At 41.7% G+C, this 21040-nt stretch overlaps 1 protein-coding gene across 2 annotated transcripts; it reads left to right on the top strand.

The window, feature by feature from the left end:
* The first annotated feature begins 601 nt into the window (after positions 1-601).
* BCL7A (BAF chromatin remodeling complex subunit BCL7A) lies at positions 602-19608 on the top strand. Of its 2 annotated transcripts, XM_079322370.1 has the most exons (7): positions 615-864; positions 4862-4970; positions 8439-8520; positions 11002-11098; positions 12985-13152; positions 15488-15609; positions 16408-19608. In XM_079322370.1, the coding sequence occupies exons 2-7, from the start codon at positions 4936-4938 to the stop codon at positions 16477-16479; spliced, it is 576 nt and encodes a 191-aa protein (XP_079178496.1). In that variant the 5' UTR covers positions 615-864; positions 4862-4935; the 3' UTR covers positions 16480-19608. The 2 variants fall into 2 exon arrangements, with proteins under 2 accessions (XP_079178495.1, XP_079178496.1); XM_079322369.1 differs by lacking the exon at positions 4862-4970 and having other exon boundaries at positions 602-864.
* Positions 19609-21040: the final 1432 nt, after the last annotated feature.

The raw sequence follows: 21040 nt of genomic DNA, 5'->3' as shown, positions 1-21040 counted from the left end.
ATTTTAGGGCTGGATTTTGCTTTGTGGTAAAATGTAACTGTGCTCTTGATGCTGCTACACTGCATTGGTTTATCACAGAACCACGAGAATCAATTTGGTTGGAGATCTCTGGGCTCTTGCCCGGTCACCACCTTGTCAACTCAAACAGCTCCAAGTGCCACATCCCATCTTCCCCAACGGGGAGCTGATTCCACCACCGCCCTGGGCAGCGCCCGGTGACCTTTTAGAGTGGATAAACTTTTTTAGTTCTGGGGTAACTTACGGCCTGAGCTTGGTGGAAGTGGGGAAAGGACGTTGTCTTGTGCTCGCTCCATCGAACACTCGAGGAAAAACAGCGACGGGAGCTCTGGAAGCTCCGCGCGCGGGGCCGGCGGCCGCCTCGGGCTCGTTCCCGCCCGGCAGCTGCTCCGCAGGCCCCGCCGGGGGCGGCTCGCTGCGGCCGCGGTTCCGCGGTGTCCCCTCAGCCCCGAGAGCCGCGCGGGGCCCGGACCGTGCCCTGCCCTCCCTCCTCTCCCTCAGCCCGGCCGCTCTTCCCGCCACCCGCCGGCCCCTCACGGCGCGCGCCCCTCCCCTCCCCGCCGGCCGCGCGCGTGCGCGGAGCGCGGGCCCCGCCGGGCGGGCGGGCGGAGCCGAGCGGAGCCGCCGAGCGCAGCCGTGCCGAGCCCCGCGCAGCGCCGGCATTGTGCGGGCGGGCGCCCCGACACACGGACCCAGCCGCCGGCCGCGCCGAGCGCCGCGTTCCCCGCCGAGCCCGCCGCCGCCCCCCAGCAGCATGTCGGGCCGGTCGGTGCGGGCCGAGACCCGGAGCCGGGCGAAGGATGATATCAAGCGGGTGATGGCGGCCATCGAGAAAGTGCGCAAATGGTGAGCGGGCCGCGCCGCGCCGGGACCCCGCGCCCGCGTCCCCCCGCGCCCCGCGCCGGCCCCGCGCGGGTCCGGGGCTCGCCGGCGGCCGCGGGGGGCGGGGAGCCGGCGGCACCCAGCAGCCATTTCGCTCCGGCGAGTCACATGAAGGCGGCGGCGGCGTGTGAGGGCGAGAGGCGGCTCCATTGTGCGGCCGAGCCCCCTCCCCGCCGCCCCCCGCCGCTCCCCGCCGACCCCTGCCCGCCGCCCCTCGCCGCGGGTCCCGGGCCGGGCGCCTCGGGCGCGGGCGGGCGGCGGGCTCGGGCCGGGCGCCTCCCGCCGCCGGCTCCTACAAAGGGCCCGAGGAGCGGGCCCGGGGTGGCTCCGCCGCCCGCTCTTCTGGGTGGAAATAGTGCTCGGAGAAGTGTTCTGAAAAAAAAAAAAAAAAAAGAGAAAGCACGTTAAGAATATCCCTGTGAAGCTCCCGAGAGTTTATTTTTGAGTCGTTGCCTGTTTATGTGTTGATTTCACCTCCCAAGTTCCCGGGGTTTGCGCGTAAAGGCGCAGCAAACCCGAGCGCGATCTCTCCCACCGGCGCTCCGGGAGAGAGCGCGAAACTGCCCCTGGAACCGCTCTTAAATCATAAAATTAAATGTTATACCCCGTGTGAAATAAGTCCCTTTTGTTAGGCCTTCAACGCGTTTTGGGATTTCCCCGCTTTTGTCTTTTTTTTCCCTGCTTTTGTTAGAAAAACCCTCACGAGATTGAAACAATACAGCTAAAGCGGCCGCCGCCGTGCTGTGCATGGTTGGTGCGGGGATTTGGGGTGGCAGAAAGAGCAGTGCCGGTGTGACTCAAGAGTGAATCTTTCTTCCAGCAAGTTGGCTGAGTGTTCAGCAGTCTCTGTGCTTGGATCACAAAATACTTTCTTTGAACGTTTAGAATCCGCGGGGAAATCCCTTGCGTTATTGTTACTGTGCATCACTCAGCCGGTTTGAAGCTTTGATATCAAGGGGACACTTCCATTGTCCTCCTCAGCTGGCGCTTTGTTTTCCTTAAAAAAGGAGCAAAACGCAGAATTGAACGTGCTCGTTGTTAGGGTGAAATGGATCGGTAAGTTTTAAATAGCCTTGAGCACACGGAGGGGGCTCTTTGGAGTGATCCGGACAAAGAACCGGGACGTGTGTCCGGTGAGGCCGGGCACGGGATGGGGATTTCGGAGCACCCAGCCTTTGTGTGGGGAGCAGAGCAGCCCCAGCTCCCAGCTCGGCTGGTTTCAGGAACTCTCTTCTACTCGGGTGTTGTTTTTAAGTGCAGTTTGCTGACTGCTGGGCCGGCTTTGGAGGGTCAGAACAATGTGCAGTGGTGTGACAGGACTTTTGTTCCAGCCGGAGCGTGGTTGGATGCGTGGGACTGTTCTGTCTGTAGGTATTTCATTCATGAGCACAGCACGCTCCCTCTGAATCCTGCTTTGTGGAATTCAGAGAGGAGTAGGGACAGAAGCTTGGCCATTCAACAAAATACCTAATTTATTTATTTTTTTTTTCTTGGCAAGGACTCTCTGCCATCAAGCCAGTTGCTATGGCTCTTTCTGTAAAGCAGAAATCTTATGGTATAAATAGATTTCTCTACATTTTAACCTTTGTGATAGTCAACTTGTTTTAAAGGCTTCCTGTACAGTCATGCAGTGTTTCTGTTGATTTATTGTCAGAAGTATTGATACGACTTTTTGTGCGTGCAACTCACAAGTATTTACATAAAGCAATTTTCTTATTTTTAAAGGAATCATAATTTGAAGGTGAATCTCATGGTTTACCCCCCCCACCTGCAGTCAAATACAGCGGGAAATTAGCTGGAGAGATTCTGTGTTTTGTGGTTTCAGTGTTTTCAGTAGACTTGGCTTGTTAAATTGAACTTTCCACACTAGCAATTCCTGCATCTTCAGAAGAGCCACATCGGCAATTTCCAAGTGTGCAGTTTCATTTGCATAATAGGAGCAATTTGTTGCCATCCACAGCTCTTCTGTGGAAATGCAGCCGCTTAAAATTAAAATACCTTGTGTCCAACATTTCCTAGAACGGAGTTTTTTGAGATTTGTGTGCTCAGAGCAATGTGGCAGTGATGGGCTGGGAGACAGACGGGGCTGGGAATTCACCTGAGCAGACAGTGGCTGTGTCCAGGGCATTGTCCACCTGTGCAGGTGTGCAGCACCTTGCTGTGCTTGCTGTTCCTGAATCCCTGGGCAGCTTCCATCAGGGCAGGCTTTATTCCTCAGAAAATCAGCGTTCCTGGACAGGCAGTGCTTGGATGCAGGTCCCCTGTCTTCCTGTCTGTTCCCAGAGCGCGTGGCACTTCTGGTTATTGCTGGAACTTAGTAGTAAACAATGAAGTTGTTACGTTTTTATCTTGAGATTACTGTAACCTTATCTCCTTTGTTTAAACCACGCTCATGAATGAGCATCTGTTTTGGAAAACACACAGCACGTGGCTTACAGAATACATGGTTGCCTTGTGTTTGTGTGGCAGAAATGTTAAATTTCCACACTAAGAGAACAGTTGTACCTTTCTTTAACAGTCCTTAAAATTCTCTCAGTCTGTTTTAAAAAATCCTGAAATTGTTTTGTCTCAATGAATGGTAGAGGATTGGTTTTTTGTCTTTAAAGGTTGATGGGTACATGCAGATTCCAAGTGGGTTCTAAAAAAAACAAACTATAGTTTTATTAGAAAAATACTGTACACTCTTGGTCTTTATTTGATTTATTAAATGAAGGAAAATGCAGACATCTAGAGCAGGAGGAAGGCATAAGGGATAAGATGCCTTGGGAGGCAGTGAAATAATTTGCATGGGTACATAGCACTGCTGGAGTTTGGGGCAGCTGTGCAAATATGAAAGGATGGAGGTCTGGAATAACTGGTGGGGATAGGTAACCCTGGCTTTAGAGAGTGCACCAGGAATCAGGAAATCCCACTGGTGCCTTGCCTTTGAATGTCAGTGTTTCTCAGGAGTCCTTTGACCTTTTTCTGACCCATCAAGGCCTTAATTTGTGGGTAGTGATAACATCTTGGGAGGAGAGGTGAACCTGGACAGCTGGTGAAAGTACCTGGAGAAAGTTGAGGGGAAGGGTCCCCATGGGCTGTGTTACCTGGTGCCACGGGCTGGGATTGTGAGCTGTGGTTATTTAGGATTTCTAGGCAGTGCTGCTGCAGCTTTGCTGTTCAGTGTGTCCATCCAGACTTGCTAAAATGCTTTTGTGTGCTGTGTAATGCTCTGAGATTGAGCTTCTGCAGGTTTTGCTGCTCATGCCTCCTTCAAAGTGGCTTTTGCTCTGAAAAGGAGTCATGACACAAAACTCCTTAACATGATGTCTTTGGAAAAAGGCTGTTTGCTATTCCCAGATCACCTCCCTGCTTTAGCCTGTGCTGGGGTTTTTCCTAGGACTGAAGTTCAGGTAGTGGTAGTTAGAAGCAAAAATACCCAGTGTATGTGCAGGAATGCACTGAAGTCCTGTAGTGGCCCAAATAAGCTGTTACCATGCTTGAATTATGACACCTTTCTTTCATCTGGCTTGTGATTATTTCTTTCTGAGCCAGGATATGCTCTCTGACTTCAGTGGAAGCTGAAGGCAGGGTTTTGGCATGTGTAAGGCATGGTTCTCTGTGCTGTGAGCAAATTGCTTGTGGCCACGTGGAGCCAAGTTTGCTTTAAGCCATGTCTGCCTTACAGGGGACTCCCCAAATGTGCTGTACTTAGATAAACCCATGGTCTGTGACCACATGTCCTTGTCCAGTCTCTCTGCATGGCATTTTATTATATTTGCAGCCTGTTCAATAAACACCATGTGTGTTTGGGGCTCCTTCACTTTAGTCACTAGACAAACATCTACTCAGCAGTAGGCGTGCTCAGAAAAGCAAGCCTACGCTTCAAAAAAATCATTTTTTGTGCATCTGACAGCACTTTTTTGTGTATAATAATGGCATATTCTTTCCCATCCCCTTTCTCTTTTGCTTGATCCCACAGGGAGGTCATAATTCTGTGATTTTCACCAAACTCTGTTGCAATGCAAGTGAGTGTGATGTGATAAATTCAGCATTATGACGTCACTTCGTGATCACCAGCAGAAGATGGGGTATGTGGGAGCAAATCCCTGTGTGAACACACAGCACTGTGATGGATGGGGAAAGGCCAGACAAGTGGGAAAGCCTTTTCCTGAGTGATTTATTGGCAGAAAAGGCTTTCTGTGTCTCTGCCATCAAATGTTTCTGGCACTCAGTGCTGCTGCAGAAGCTGCCTTGACACTTTCTGTAGAAGTGTAATACACACTGTTGTGTTTGCTCACCCGTGTGTTACTTTTATACGTGGAATCTGATGTTCATCTGGGGAGCTTTAGTGTTATTAAACAAAGTATAAATATATTTGAGAGTCTTGGGTTATTTAGAATGGGGAATTGAGTATATAATGATGTAAGTTCTGAGATATTAATATGCCTCAGGCATAAGCACTGAAGAAGTGTTGATACTAATGGTTACCCTTTGTAGCCTTGGCTGTCCTTTAAATGCTGTGCAGATATAGTTCAGAATTTAAAAATGCTTTTACACAATTTCAGATAAATGTAAGGGTTTGTTTCTGAATTTACCATAACTAAAATATCGAAGATACTTCTCAGTGCGGAAGATTAAAAGAAAAGATATTAATGTATATCAGTTTTGCCATTTTCTGTTGTTGTTACTTCTGAGTTGTTTGTGGAGGAACAGGAGAGTTTTAGAAACAGGCAAAATGGGGTTTTTTGTAAAATTGGAGTTAACCAGCTAGACATGGAAAAGTAAAGCTGATAATTGCCACATTTTTACCTGATAGTGTGTCAGGTTGATGGTATTCCATCAGCCATATTTTCCAATCCAACACTTAACACAGAGCTCGACACACAGAGAATAACAGAGGATGTGCAATAACAGATATTGCTCAGTCATCACTTATCAAAGGTGGAATTGAGTGATGGGGCTGGAATTCTGGTCAGGATCTTGGGGTGGGTGGGTGCAGCAGACAGGAAAACAGCTGAAGAAACTATCTAAGGTTTCACAACAGGCTGAGCACAAGAGTCCATGAGTTCCTCATCCCTATTCCAGCATTGGGCCAGTGAGGATCTTCTGTGATTTGGGCAGCATTTCCCAAAGTTGCTGTAAATTGTCAGTTCTCACTGAGTGATCAGCAGGTTGGGATGGTCTCTTTGCACAAAAGATTAAAAAAAGTGAGTGCTCAGAATAGAAGTTTGGGGTTTTTGTTTGCTTGTTTGAATTTTGGTTTTGTTGTGCAATGGTAAGGCAGTAAGTATTATAGATAATATTCTAAGCTTAATTTGCAATAAATGTTATAAATCCTGAAATTCTTTTACCCTGTTGATCTTAAATGTCTGAAAGTCATTGCGTTTCTTTGTTAACAGATTTGTGTTTGTGCTGCCAATGCTTTTATTAAGTTTTGGAGGAGGTTGTCTTCTTTTTTTCTTATTAATACTTTCATGGTCTTAAACTGTCAATACTGTAAACACTTACACATGTAAAATATTTGCATAATAGCACTGTGATGTTGGGTTTTCTTTTTAGCCATAAGTGTTTGCAGGACTGGGTGTACTTCCATCACAAAATATTCTTATTCCCGTTGTTGTCTGAATTTCTGTGTATTGAAATCAGTTTAAAAAATCCCTAGAGCTGAGGGTTATCAAAACTTAAAGTGGTACATAAGAAGCTCAGAAGAGTTAAAATGTCAGGGCTAACTTTAATACTAGAAGGAAAAAGTTACTAATATAGGTTTCCTCCTGTGTTCTACAGTCTGTCCAGTGAAGATGCTGTGTGAGGCTGCTTTGAGATGCTAACAGGTATCTTGAACTTTTGGTTTTCCAGTGCAGCATCTCTAAGTAATATTTTGCTGTAGGAAAAGACTAAAATCTTGATTTTTAAAAAAAAAGCATTTATTCACCTCTCCCCACACCCAAAACAAAACCCCAGCTGGTTTTATTGCCATAATTTCAAAGGTTTTCTTACGTAGAAATAAATGTAGTTTGTCTTGTATCCTTAAAAACCCCCAAATTATACCATGATCATCTCTTCACAATTAAGTATGCTCTCATTATTGACATGCCCTCATCTCCACTGTCATTTTTATCACATGTAGAGCTCCAAATTAGAGTGAAATTGGATTTTGACATACTTTAGCCACCTAGTGTTACCCAAAAGGCTGTGTCTAAACACATTGAGGCAACGTTGCTACATGAAGAGCAGTGGGAAATAAATTAATTTGAAATAGTTTGGGACTTTATGAATTAAAATATCATTATGGACAGAGCCAAAATGCATCAAATAGTCATGTATGGTTTAGTTTTGTTCTTAATTAAACAGGAAAATGCCTCTTCTAAAGGGAAAATATAAGATTGGCTTCAGTGACTAAAACAAATAGTCAGGAGGATGCTTGTGACATTTGTACAGTGTGGCTGCTTTTGATTCTGGAGGCCCTTTTCTAAAAATGGAGCTATCACATATATATAAATACATATATTTGGAGTCACATCCAGCTTCTCCCATCCTGCAAAGAACATTTTTTTTAAATCTATAACTGAATCCCAAATCTATTATTTCAATGTGTTTATGAGGAAAAAAAAAAAAAAAAACCAGCCTGAGATCTCATGCCAAATTAATTTCAGATATTCCTGAAAATTTAATGGAATCTTTGTTGTTAACTTTCAATCGATCCATTTGCAGAGCTGCATTGCAAACCCAGGATCCAGCAGTGGTGATCTGTGAAAACTGATCCCAGAAACGTGATGAAATTTCTCTGGCATTGTGGACCTTGTTTTAATCCCTGATGTGCAGAGCTCGAGGAGTGCATCCCTCAGCACTCAGCATCCCTCTGCATGCCAGCCTGGGCCCCCTGAGGCAGAGCCACCCTGCAGCCACAATTCCTTCTCCCTCTGTCACCATTCAGGCTGGCAGGGTCTGCACCCCAGGTTGTGCTTTCCCCTCTCTGGAGCTCAGCCTTGCCTTTCCCAGAGCTGGGCTCTCCAGAGTCTGGGTTCTGCCCCAAATTGTTCCCTGGGAGCTGTTGGTCCTAGGCTGGAATTGCAGAGCTGTCTGTCAGGGGTGTGGGGTGAGCATTAAATTACCAGCAGGAAATTTCTGCCCCCCCAAATAAAGCTCAGATGGTTAAAATGCATCTAGATTTCTAATCCCATTCAACAGCTTCATGACAGTCAAAAACACACTGGTCTGTCTAAACCCTCTTCTGCTGTCTAGAAACTTCAGTGAAAATTGTAGGCATTAAATCTGCATTTTCAATTGCTGTTCTTCTTAACTTATCTTTAATCCAGATCTTATTACTGCTACTGCAGTTACTCACCCAGTCAAGTAAGAGCCCTGAGAAATCTGGAGGTTAGCAGTGCTCTAGCAAGTTGTGAAATGCCAAGAACAATTTGCACAATGCTGTGCTAAAGACGATGTAATAGAGATCATCCTACTTAATAGCCTGTTTAAAACCCTGACAACTTACAATAGCAGATCACTCTCCTCTGAGTCTGAAGTTTAACTTCTCCTGCATTGTAATTTTGTAGGGAGAAGAAGTGGGTGACAGTTGGCGACACATCCCTAAGGATTTACAAATGGGTACCAGTAACAGAGCCTAAAGTGGATGATGTAAGTATCCCGCAGTATCTTGCTTTTTCCAGATGTAGATGCTCCTGTTTAGGCAAAGTCTAAAGAAATATTCTTTGATTTTCGTTGAGCCTTTAAGCAAAAAACTGGTGTGGGTCTTGCAAGCTCCAGGGAGATGTTGATCTCTACAGCAAGTGATGTTGATGGGTGGGTGTGTGACAGTTTCCCTGGAGTCAGCTGGGATCAGTTCTCAGATAACTGTTAAACAAGCAGCTGAAACTGAGTTTGAAAACCTTGCTGTGACTAACTGGGAGGCAGGGAGGGAAAGTTATAACGTGGATTATTGTTCCCCTCTTTCTGCCTGGTGATTTAAAGAAAGGGGCTGGTTTGGAACAGGACAGAGAGCATATTCTGTGTGTACATCACTGCTGTTTTGCTCAAAAATTGGTGGAAAAAACTGACATGAGTGTAGGAATGTCCTGTGGAGCTGAGATCACTTTATTAAGATATCCAGCCAAATAATACAGCAGCACACACTTCTGTTGTCATGTGTGTTTTCTCTTGATGAATGTTCTGTCTGTGCATCCTGTTTGTGTTGTGTGCACTTTTTGTGTGGTGTAAAAATAACTTAAAGTCAATAGGACTTAAAATTGGTTTTTAAAATGATCTTTGCACTCTATTTATAAATTGTAATATTGTGATAGAGAGAACACTAATCCAGAACACCTTGTCTTACTCAGACTCCAGTTTTAAGACCTATTTTTTTTATGAGGATTGCTTTAACTGAGTTTGTTTTAAGACCTATTTTTTTTTTTATTAGGATTGCTTTAACTGAGTTTGTTTCTTTCTGTGGTTTGGTTGTCTCACAGATTTCAGGGACTGTCAGAGTTGTGGTAAACCTCAGGGGTTCTTCCAGTGCTTGGACAGCATCTCTCTGAAATTACCCCTTGGGAATTGGGAAACCTGTCCATTCTTTCTAGTTATCAAATATTTGGTCTTGATTTTATTATTTATAGTACATAATGGGGGGAAATTGTGCTGTCCATGTGAGAGGGTTTAGGATATTTAGGCTCATGGCTTCTGGCATTGTTTTCCTGCTGTTCAGCTGTTCCTGCAGGATGGGTGCTGTGGGACTTGGAAACAGAATTTCCAAGCGAGCTTCTGGAGGAGTTTTCAAGGTCACTGCTACCCAAAGTCAGGTTCTCTATTAGGAAGAATGGGTTTATATAATGGTTTCTATGTGCAGAGTTTAATTGTGTTTTCTAAGCCATCATCTCTAGGTTGAGACTCCAGATTTGCTGAAATTGGGACACTTGTTTAAGAGCAGTTACATTAGTGTCCTACAGTCATGTTCCTTTTATTTCAAGTAGAGGCTGTTGTGCAGCTGCAGTTGTTGCAGGCTTGATGTTGGCAAGGTTTCTGTCCTGTTGCTCTGGAAGTTCTCACAAATAACACAAGCACATACATTTTAACAAATACTAGGTAGGGATAATTTTGTCTTTTAAATTTTGTTGTGGACATCCTTTTATATCCAATTTCATCCACTCTGAAGGACCAGACAGGAGAATGTTATCTTCCCTATTTCAAATGGAAGTTACCTTTGATTTTGGTGAACAGAAATTAGATTATTTCCCCCTCATCTGTTGTTCCTTAGACACTTTGCACTACAATTAGCTTGGCTCTTCCTCCTCCTGGTTGTAGAAAGCTGTTCTGGAACCTCAGCACTTTGATGGTTAAACCTCTTTAAAAAACATCTGCCAGCTTCAATTGCTCACAGTCACTTTCAGTATTTCTTTTGTGGCAAAAGTGTCCTTTTTACCTTTAAAAAACAGCAAAACCAAACCCCTCTGACCTTTCATTTTGTAAGGAAGTCATGTGCTCTCACCTCTATTTCATGCATCAGCGAGTAAAATGTGGCTTCTCTAAATAAAAATACAGCTTAGAAATAAGCTTAATAATCTGTTTAAAACAGAAAGTCCCTCCAGATATCACCTGTTGAATTTCTTTTGCAGTCTTAGACACTGTTTGATTGTGGCTCAGTTCCTTCCCTCCTTGGAGGATGCTGTCTGTCCAGAAGGGTGGGCTGAGAGCATTCTTCCTGGAGTCAGGCTTTTAATTGTCTCCCCAGCAGGCAGGATCTCCAAAAGCACTGCAGCTGCCTCTTTTTCCTGTGAGGCTGATTACATCACCTCCTAATTGCAAATGCTGCATCCCTTAGCAGGCACAGATTCCCCACGTGGTGGATGCCAGGTCCCTTCCTTTGTTTTCATCCTTGTGGGCTGGGAGCAGCTTGGGACCTCCAGCTCACACAGGGTTGTTGTGCTTGTGCTCTTTGGTTTAGGTCAATCTGATTTTTCTTAATGTATCTTGCAGTTTTAAGGAAGAAACAGGATTAATTGTAGAGAAGGAGGAGGTTTCAGTTGAGATTGTGAGCTGTTCTTGGAGAGGTGGGTTTTACACAGCAATGTGGATTTCTGTGTGTGGCCATAGCCTCATTTGTGTGTGGTGCCTTTTGTTTTTCAGAAAAATAAGAATAAGAAAAAGGGCAAAGATGAAAAATGTGGCTCTGAAGTGACCACTCCAGAGAACAGCTCCTCCCCAGGGATGATGGACATGCATGGTGAGTGGGAGAAGGTCAGACCCAATTCCCCTCTTACACTGCTGTGAAAGTGTAAACCAGCAGATTCTGCACTGCTCTGATGTATGGACTTGAAGCAAAATGAAAAACACCACCAGACACTCACTTGGTACCTTGGACTTCTTTTCTGTGAATGTACTAACAGTTGTTTAAATGCCATGTATATTTGGACTATGAGTGGAAGGGAAAAAAAATTGTTAGTGGAGCTAAGTATGAAAATCAAATTAGAAACATCATTCAAAGCACTGCACTCAGGTGGAGTAATACCTCCAGAAGAGTTTGCTGATTGAAAAACCAAAAATCCCCCAAAGCCTCAGTGGGACCTGCTATAATTTAGGCAGGTTTTGTACTTATTAACTTTCTTACTGATTAAGGTCAAGAGAATTCTGCAAGAGCCAAGGAAACAAGCTCTGGTTTTGTGGTGCCTTCCTTCTGCTGCAGCTTGATGAAATTACTGCTCAAGAAAACACTTTTTTTTTGCCAATCAGGCACTATGATGTCCATTTAATTTCACTTTAATTTTTTTTTAAAATGTGACTTTTGAGTGTTAGCCTGGTGTTTATAACAGAGCAGCTTGCACAGCCCAGCTCTGCTTCAGGTTTTTACCTCCTGGGTGTTTGGATAACAATTGTGGCTGAGAACACAGCACTGTTTGAGCTGATAAGAGAGGATCACTTTTTAGGGGGTTGTAAATTTTTAATTTAGTTTTATTTGCATTTGTGTTGCCTCATGGTTGCTTTTTGCAGTGCTGACAGCAAGTGTGGTCTTGAATCAGCAGGGGTTTTACAGATCTGGATTCCTTCTTCATCTGTTTCAAACCTTTTAACTTTGGTTAGATAATTTAATTTTTTTTAAGTCTTGATTCTCCCATCCATGAGGTGAATATACTACTTGCTTTTTTGTCACTTATCACCTGTGCTTTTAACTGTGCAATTTCACACTGTACAATTTTGTGATAAACTTAATCTGAATTAACTCCAGGCAGCTCTGGAGAGAGCTGGTCCCAGCTCTGTGTTCCTGTGGATATAATGGTTGTACAGATGCAGAGGGAGGTGGATTGATTGTATTCTAATAATTAATATGAGCAATTATATTTAATTAATTCTCAATTAATTAAATATAAGCAATTATAATAATTAATAATATTTTGCAGGGTTAGTTTCCTTCAGGGAGCAGAAACTTCCCTCTTGGTTATCCATGGATGTTAGTCTGGCTTAAAGGAAGTTGCACCCCAGTGTTGTCCATAAAATAATACCTGAGCTACTTCAACCACTATCACAGGGAGGGCACAGGCAGAATATTTCAGATATTATTATTATTATTATTATTATTTCAGAATATGCAGGTCTGTGTTGCAGAAGATTACTGTCATCCAAGTCTCTGAGGGCTAGAGAATATTCTGGACAATTATAATTTATAAACTGTTGATATTGGGACTGGATGTTACATTTCACCTTGAAGGGTTTTGGGTTGTTTTTTTTTTTTTTTTACCTTCAGGACTCAATTCAAAAATCTCTGATTATCTAAACATTGGAGTGATGGGTATTTGTAAATCTGCAGCATGAACTTCCTTAGCCCTGTTGATCTGGTTTACTCACATTACAAAATTCTGGGTGCTTTTGGATTGGATCTGAGTAAAATACTCTTAATGTGTAAATTGGTTAGAATTAGATTTTTAGTAATTTTTGAAAATTCCTTAGGCTGATGTGGAAAAAAGTTGGGTGTGTAGTGTGAGTGTAAATGATTTGACTCAATCCCTGATGAGCTAAAGTATTTCATGTGTTATCAGGGAATAATTATATAGAATTAAAGTGTGCTTTGTATCTTGTCTAATCCAACTTTGTTGGCTTTCACTCTTCTGTTCACAGATGACAATAGCAACCAGAGTTCAATAGCTGATGCTTCTCCAATAAAACAGGAAAACAGCAGCAATTCCAGTCCAGCACCAGAGCAGAACTTGGCAACACAAGCAGACAGCACTGAAGTCAAATCTGACGAAACTCAGGCAGAGGCAAAGGAGCAGCCTGGTTCAGAAGGTGAGCTGGGAGGGCTGTTTGAAAACCAACCAAAAATAAAAGTTATCCCTTAGTGTGTTATTTATTTGCTTATCCACTTTAGGAGCTGGGAAATAACAATTTGAAGGAGGTGGTTTCTGAATTCTCGGCACTTATGTGAAAATGGGTCACAATTTCTCTGACCTACTGGTGATATTTCATACAACTGGAAAGGTCACACTGACATTCAGGGGTCTTTTCAGAGAGAAACAAACAAAATACTGGTTCATTGTTCTCAAATATCAGTCTTGAAAGAAGAAATAATTTTAAATCATCTTTGAAATGGCTGCCACCATGTAATCACACAAATCCTGCAAGATATTAGTTTGTGCAGATCTCTGGAAATTTATGCCCTAGTGTGATGGTAAAATAGAGGTGAGATACTTTGAAATGATTTCTTAAATTGTGTGAACTATAATGCAAACTTTCCTTTCTCTTAACCCTGCTAGCTGCTTATTCAAAAGTTAGCTCTGAGTTCTGTCCTAATTTTCTAAAAGCATTACAGGATTCTATTGCAGTTGTGGACAGATTAAAAATACATGTGGGTTAAGGGATTGTTCTGAACCTCACTTTTTAAAGGATATTTTGGGTAATTGAAACATGCACTGTATTTATATTCTTGGAAAGATAACATTCTCTGTCCTATTATAACAGATAAAAGATGTCCTTAACACCATTCTAACAATTTGGTTGCAGAATTCTTCTCATACCAAAGCAATTAAATTACACCCTCCTGATTTAGTTCTTCACTCAGTAGATCCACTGACCAATTTAAATTTAGAACTTTTATCTTGGTAATGCCAGAGTGTTAAATATGTTAAGTGTTGTCATTGTCATGGGGTTAAAATTTGACAACAGAATCATCACCAAATTGGAATAAATAATTTCCTTCAAAGAATAGCTCCGCTTACATATTTGGCCACAGTAAATATTAAGGATTTACTCCTTGGTGTAATGTTGTCTGAACCTGCTGATGTGAAACTATTCCATAGCATGTATGTTCTCCTGGTTAAATTTAGGTTTGGGGAAAATCATACCAAGTCCTCTGGGATTAGTTCCAGAGCCAGTTACTGTAAAATAAAAATAAAAAAGGGAGATATAATGGTAAAAAATACCTGTTATTATTGTGGGGGTTTTTCAGTTGGTTAAATGCTGTGTAAACAATTTATTAAACATTTATCTACCTTGTTGTGATCAGTCAGAGCCCTGCAATTGGGACATTATTCAGCTGGACAGGGTTAATGACCTTGCATGTCTGTCTCATGTTACTCCACTGGAACCAGGGAGTTCCTGCAAGCCACTTTGTGTGGTCAGAAATGCTTAATGAGCAATTCTTAAATAAAACAGGTGGATTCAAAGCATTCTGCTGTGTGAACAGCAAATCAAAACTCAGATTTCTTTGGATCCTTGGGACTTGTTTATCAGCTGAAGATGCTTTTCTGGTGAGATGTAGACAGGAAGAGGATTCACTGAATGTGATATTTGAGGTGCTCATGATGGGTGTCACTTTGTCTTGAATTCAGAAATGCTTGTGGTGTTTTTTTATAGGGTACACCACAAAAATATCCATTACTCACTGCTTATGGCATCTTCATAAACCAAAGCTGTCCAACAGTTATGTTTGATCTTGCATTTCTCTTCATATGGAATAAATTCATACAATCTTTGGGTCATGGAACACATTTTACATGCCCCTGTCCTCTGTTTTAGTAAATGGGTGCTTTAACCTTGAGTCTTCTGTAAGTCTTGTTTTGAGAGAGAGAAGGGTTTAAAAAAACAGTCAACCAACAAAAAAAACCCCCCAAAACCCAGTGAAAACTGGAAGCAATGGTAGGCTGGAGGACTTCTGTAGACCTGTCCACCAGAACTAAAAAAAAAAAAAAAAAAAAAGGATTTTAAATACATGACAGAGTTTGGATTCAGGTAACTTTATTCTCTCTGCTTAGCCACAGGTTTTTAGATCCATTGGTTGTAACAATTCAACCTTTTGCTTCTGGTTTGAAGGAATTCCCTTGCAGTGCAGACTCTGAGGGCTCTGACATCCTGTTGGAGGCTGTGCAGGAGCTTGGCTCCCTCTAGGGTCTGATCCCAGGGTCTGTGCTGCAGCAGCAGGAAGGAAAAGCTCAGGAGCTGGGTTGTGATCCTGCAGTTTGTGCTTAATCCATCATATTTGTGCACTTGTTATGTGTGTTTTCATTAATAGTTACAATGTGGGGGAAATGGATGTGCTGGGGATGTTGCTGATGGGAAAACATCCTGGAAAACTCCTGCTGAAAGCTTTCATTTGTTTGTTTAAAATTATTTCTTGTCATTTCAGATACCTCTGATGAACAGAATTCACAGTCTTCAATGGAAAATTCCATGAATAGTTCAGAGAAAGCAGAAATTCAGTCCTCTGGAGAAAATGATTTAATTACAGAGGCATCTAAAAACTCTCAGGTAACTTTAGGTGCAATATTGTGATCTTGGAAAAGTTTATTTTTACTTGAAAGCAAATATAAGGAGGACAGTTGTGTATTTCCATTAATTTCCAGAGTGAGGACAGTAAATCAGCTGTAGAGTATTAAATGTGCCTGTAGCTGGTTTTGTGGTCCAGGTGATGGCTGCTTGAATCTCACAGAATTGGAACAGTAAAACCAGATTGGTCTGATTAATTTCTTGATTTCTTAAAACCAGACCATGTTTTTTAAGTGAATATCAACATTTTACATTAATAAATTGCTTGGAACAAACCTACTGGACCCTTTGAGGACCAATCAGAAGTAAAACAACTTCTATTAAGGTAAATACTTATGGCAGTTAGGAGAGTTAATTTGTGGATGCTTGGGTGTTTACTCACTGAAACACTGAAAAATTCTGGGTGGGTGGGAGGAAGGAATTATCCTTGCAGTTGTGCCCTTGTCAGGGCAGGACAAATGCAGATCCTCCTGGTTTTCCTGTGGGTCCTTTCAGTGTCCCCTCCATCATGGATGTTCCTTGGAATATTCACTGTGGGTTTTAGCCTGGAACTAGAATTTTGCCCTTTGTAGAAGACAATAAGTGCAAAGGTGTTGAGGTAAAATATAAGGAGAGGAGTGATTTAAGGCAGCACTGGGACATGTTCTGGCATCCAGAGATGCTTTGTCTGGGACACATCACACACTGGGGAATTTGTTTGGTGCTGTTTGTTTGATGTTTATGGTGCCTGAACTTCAGTGCAATGATAACATGGCTGTTTTTCTTTTCCCCTTCATTAAGGACTCTGAAGGAGTGCCACCTTCTAAAAAGATGAAAGTAGAGGCTTCCCAACAAAATGTTGAAGAGATTTAGACTATAGATTTTCCTGGTCAGTTTTTATGTAAGGTACATCAGTGGGCTTAATTATAGAACAACCTTACTTAAGCATCTTCTCTTGGATGAGGACAGAACTCCTAACTTTTCAAGTTACCAAGCAAAAATCCAAGAAAGCCTAACAAAGGTTTAACTTCTCAGACACTGAAAACTTTTTCCTGTGAAACAAACATTGAGAACTTTTAAGTTACTGTCTCTGAAATGGTTGGAGTAAACAACTCAGGAGGGGTCTACGCACTGTTTCTAAAGTCAAAATTACAATTATGTTGCTGCTGTATTTTTTTTTTCATTTCTCTATTTAACATTGTAAGATATTTAAGGATGGTACAGGTCAGGTATTAGCTTTCATGTGAAGTTCATTGTTCTGGCGTGATGTCTGCTTTTGTTTTGTGCCTTGTGTTCTGAAAACAGTGCTAACTTTTAAAAGTTGTTTTGCAACTGTCTCCTTTGCAAAGTGGCCTATGTTTGCATAATGCCATGTAGTAAGGCTTTTTTTTTTTTTTTTTTTTTTTTTTTTTTTTTTTTTTTTTTTTTTTGTTTGGGGTTTTTGTTTCGTTTTTAAGTTTTAAATCCCTGGTGCTTAAATTTTTAAACAACTACAAATCAGGAAGCCATTTTCACTCTTGGAGTCCAAGGAGAAAAAGGAGCTTGATATTTTATTTTAGCAGCTATAGTGGAGATCTTTTATTGAATGCATGGCATTCGCAACTGTAAATTTGGTCTTCTAAATACTTAACTTCATCAGAAGTTAACATGATCTGTTTACCATTTATAGTCCAGATCTGAATAGATATTATAACACAGGCACTTAAAATACTTAGGTATTAGGTCCAGATCTCTGTACTGGGTACAACTTGCTTTACAGAAAAGTTCCACTATGTACATAAATAGGATCAAAGGGATTGATGCACAGTGAGTTTATTTTCAATTGGTCTTTTTTGATATCATGTTTTCACTGAACTGGATTTCATTGTACTGTTTCATTATGAGATGTTTACTTCTATGTTCCAGGAAAATACTGTATTGAGGGGGGGTGGGTTCCTTATTGTCTTTCAGCAAGACTTGTAAATAAGCCTTGTTGTTTCCATAGTCCAGTTCCTAACTCCAGTTAGGAACATTCCTTCTCTTCCAATTAACGTTGAAGTGTGCTTATGCTAACTAAACTGATGGAAAGGCACAAGGTAGGTGCAGCTCCCCTCAAATTCCTGGCAAGCAGAAGTGTGGAACCATCTGCATCAGGTCACGAGGGTCTGGTCTTCCAGTGGGCTTTGTACTTCCAGGGAATAAACACCCAGTGTTGGTGGAACCACTGATCTCCCACTTCCATGCACTCACATCCATCCATGTGTCCATCCTTGCTGCTGGGTCAGGCCCTTGCTCTGTCTTCTCCTGGTGTGGGAGATGGAACTTGGAATTTCAAACACGATCTCACAGCTCTGGGAATGGTTACGTGTAGTTTGTAGGCTGAAAAAAAAAAAAACTGTAAATACTTTTTTAGATAAAAAATAAAAAAAAAAGAAAAGTTGCTTCCAGTTGATAAGGTTTTTTCATGAATTAGGTCTTTGTGAAGCTTATTTAGGTCTGAATTCTCCAATAGTGAAAATGGCTTGCACTTAGACTACTGCATTACTTTTGCAATTACCACTTTATTAGGAAAAATGATGAGGGACTGGGGGGAGGGAAAAGGGGAGGGAGGAGTGGGGAGCCAATACTGACCTAAGATGTTTGTAGGATTGAACCCCAAATAACCTATGACACTCAACTTTTCCTTTATGTTGAAATAAAACATTTTGGATTTTGACTGAATAAAATTTGATTGCAAATCATTCATGATAACAGCGTGCTCCCTAATGAGATTTTGGGATTTCTGGTCTGATCATGAAGTCCATTAACATTCTGAAAATAAGGAAATGAGGAGCCAAAAACTGAAATTGCACAATATATGCAATGAAAAGGTAGAATTCTCTCTTGAATTGTGTGTATGCCTAAAATGTGGATAACTGGTCCATGATGATTGATTTGTATGTATATTACATTCAGATTTAAGTGATATTTTGTGAGAAGTTCTATTGATATATTAAATGGGCAAATCTAGAAAGATTCAAACTTCTAAATATTTTTGATTTACTAACTTTTCGTTATTCTTAATGCTAAAACAAAACAAATTGATGCCACCTTTGACAAGTAGTTGTGTTTACTGATCCCTCTGTTCAGGTGCATCACAGCAAGTTTTTAATTTTCATTTTGTAGATGTTTCCAAGGGAGTAAATAGACTTTTCATTTAGGAACTAATTCCTGTGCTTTAGGAAGAAATATATAAATAGCACTAAAAATACCTCAAATTTTTCATTAGATAGAAGCATTTATTGGCATTATTGACATCAACAGGTTTAATTATAAGCTTCCTTTTCTCTCCTGTGGCTTCTGCTCAGAACTGTTCATTGTTCTGTGGCTAACAAGACAAGGCATCATAACCATCTTCCTAGAAGCTTTATTTCTGAGGTAGAAATCCTTTATTTACAGCTTCTACAGAATGCATTCAGATCTTTTATTTTAACCAGAGATTCTAGTGACAACAGACAACTGAACAAGCAGATAGATTTGGGTTCCTTAGACCTGTTATTGTCAGTCTCTGAGGGAAGAGACTTTGACATTATCTGGTATGAAGAAATCCAAAATAGTGTATAAGACTGTTATTAGTCTTTTTTTGAAGTGCCTGATAACATTTATGGGCCAACGGATGTGATTGAACACATTTTAATGCCAGAAAGTACAGATGGGACCAAACCAGAACATGGAGTTCAAATCCACCTGAGGTTTGAAAGCAGATCTAAATCCAGCTTTTTTTGGCTTGGACCTATCTCTACCCAAAACTTGTTTTATGAACTCACTGTAAAAGGGTTTATTGAAAGCATTGAGAGGTGGAGCAGGAAGAGAGATGTAATTTTTTTCAAGATGACTGAAAGTTCTCATACAGCTGATGTTTTAGAAATAGTGCAAATATCAAGAAGTGCTTCCTTGCTACAATGCTGAATGTTGGAGCTTCAGTTACAAATAAATAAACTAAAAAAATTAACAAAAAATATGAAAAAAAAAATAAAAAAGAAACTAGAAGCAAGCAAGTAATTTAGCTGAGTTTGTGGAACATGTGGGAACGCCTTCCGGATAATCGATTTACTCAGCCAAACATTTTATAGCAGAACTATTCCTTGGAATTTTTATGCTTGGGAAAGTAGTTGTTAAACATTCCAAAAAGTGCTGGCACTTAAAAAACAACAACAATTAAAAAAAAAAATCAACAAGGCAGTATAAAATATCGGTTTTGGGTGGCTATCTTCATACATAAACATTGTCATGTTTTGGAATGTTCTTTATATCTAAGGGCCTGTTAGAAGGTGTAAAGAATTTTGTTTTCTTCAATACCTAATCGTTTTCCATCTTATGATTTGTGTGTGTGTGTGTTGTACAGCAGTATAATTTTTCACTTATTTATTCCATCGGTAGTTATGGTTTGTACAATGTACAATGGTTTCATTTCAAAATAAAATAAAAAAATCACAACACGAATGCTGTGTGAATAATTTTTATCAAGAGACTTAATTTCAGTTTGGTTCTTTTTTTATTATTATTTTTAAATTTGCAATAAATTTCTGTTTTTATAAATGGTATTTTTAAATTCTCTGGTGTTGTTTGGTTTGATAACATATAAAATGATCCACCTTTGAGCAGTCCAAAGGTGTCTTGATAATTGTGTGGTGGGGCAGGGGCAGGTGTTGGCTATGAGAATAACGAATAGATGGGGCCAATGTAATTGCAGCAATAATTTGGTAATTTGAGATAATTCATTTGCCAAATTCCTCCTTTGGTGCTGGGTTAATTGGAGAGGTAGGGAAGGCAGAACGTGGGAATGTGCTTCGGTTTGGAAACCAGCTCCAGTCTGATGCTTGCAAGGGTGAAACTCCTGAGAGTTTTGGAAAGATTCTTCACATTCAAGATGGATATAAAGTGTCCAGCTTATTTTTAGTGTTCGGTGTGCTCTGTCCCGAGGTAGCCTGCAGCTCCAGAGGCAGCTGGAGTGCTCTGCTGGCTCTGGCTCCCGGCGGGGCGAGCCCAGCCTGCTCCCACCTTGCCTCTGCTGCTCCCTCACATTTACTGGGGAGCTCCTATCATCCTCTCCAGCCCCTTAAACTCACTGGCCTGGGAAGGAAACTATGCTTTAGTTTGGTTTTTTTTTTTTTTTTTTTCCTTCTCTAGATTAGTGAATTAAACCAGGAGAGACATATCAAGGAGTTCCATACTGGGTGGAACTGGAGAGAGAGGAAAGAACAGATAGAAGCAAGGCTGTAACTCAAGATGGGTCCCAGAAGGAAAGACCTCTGAGCAGGTAAGGCTTGTGCCAGGGAGTGAGCAGCAGCAGCCTGGAGCAGGGCATGGCTGGAGGTTGTCCCTGTGGTTTCCTGGAGCAGGAGGGGCATGGAGCATGGCTGGGCTGGATCCTGCAGGGACCAGGGCTCTGAGGGACTCCTTGAGCTCACCCTCA

Source organism: Erithacus rubecula (assembly GCF_903797595.1).
Source record: "Erithacus rubecula genome assembly, chromosome: 19".
Classification (NCBI taxonomy): domain Eukaryota; kingdom Metazoa; phylum Chordata; class Aves; order Passeriformes; family Muscicapidae; genus Erithacus; species Erithacus rubecula.
The sequence above is the reverse complement of the archived record's forward strand: the minus strand, read 5'-3'. Positions and strand labels throughout refer to the sequence as shown.

Bases quoted from the DNA above. Each gene is read 5' to 3' on its own strand.
- BCL7A (XM_079322369.1), top strand. From the start codon at position 773: ATGTCGGGCCGGTCGGTGCGGGCCGAGACCCGGAGCCGGGCGAAGGAT. The intron at 8,521-11,001 runs GTAAGTATCCCG...TTTGTTTTTCAG, and splicing joins CAGAGCCTAAAGTGGATGAT to AAAAATAAGAATAAGAAAAA. The intron at 13,153-15,487 runs GTGAGCTGGGAG...TTGTCATTTCAG, and splicing joins GGAGCAGCCTGGTTCAGAAG to ATACCTCTGATGAACAGAAT.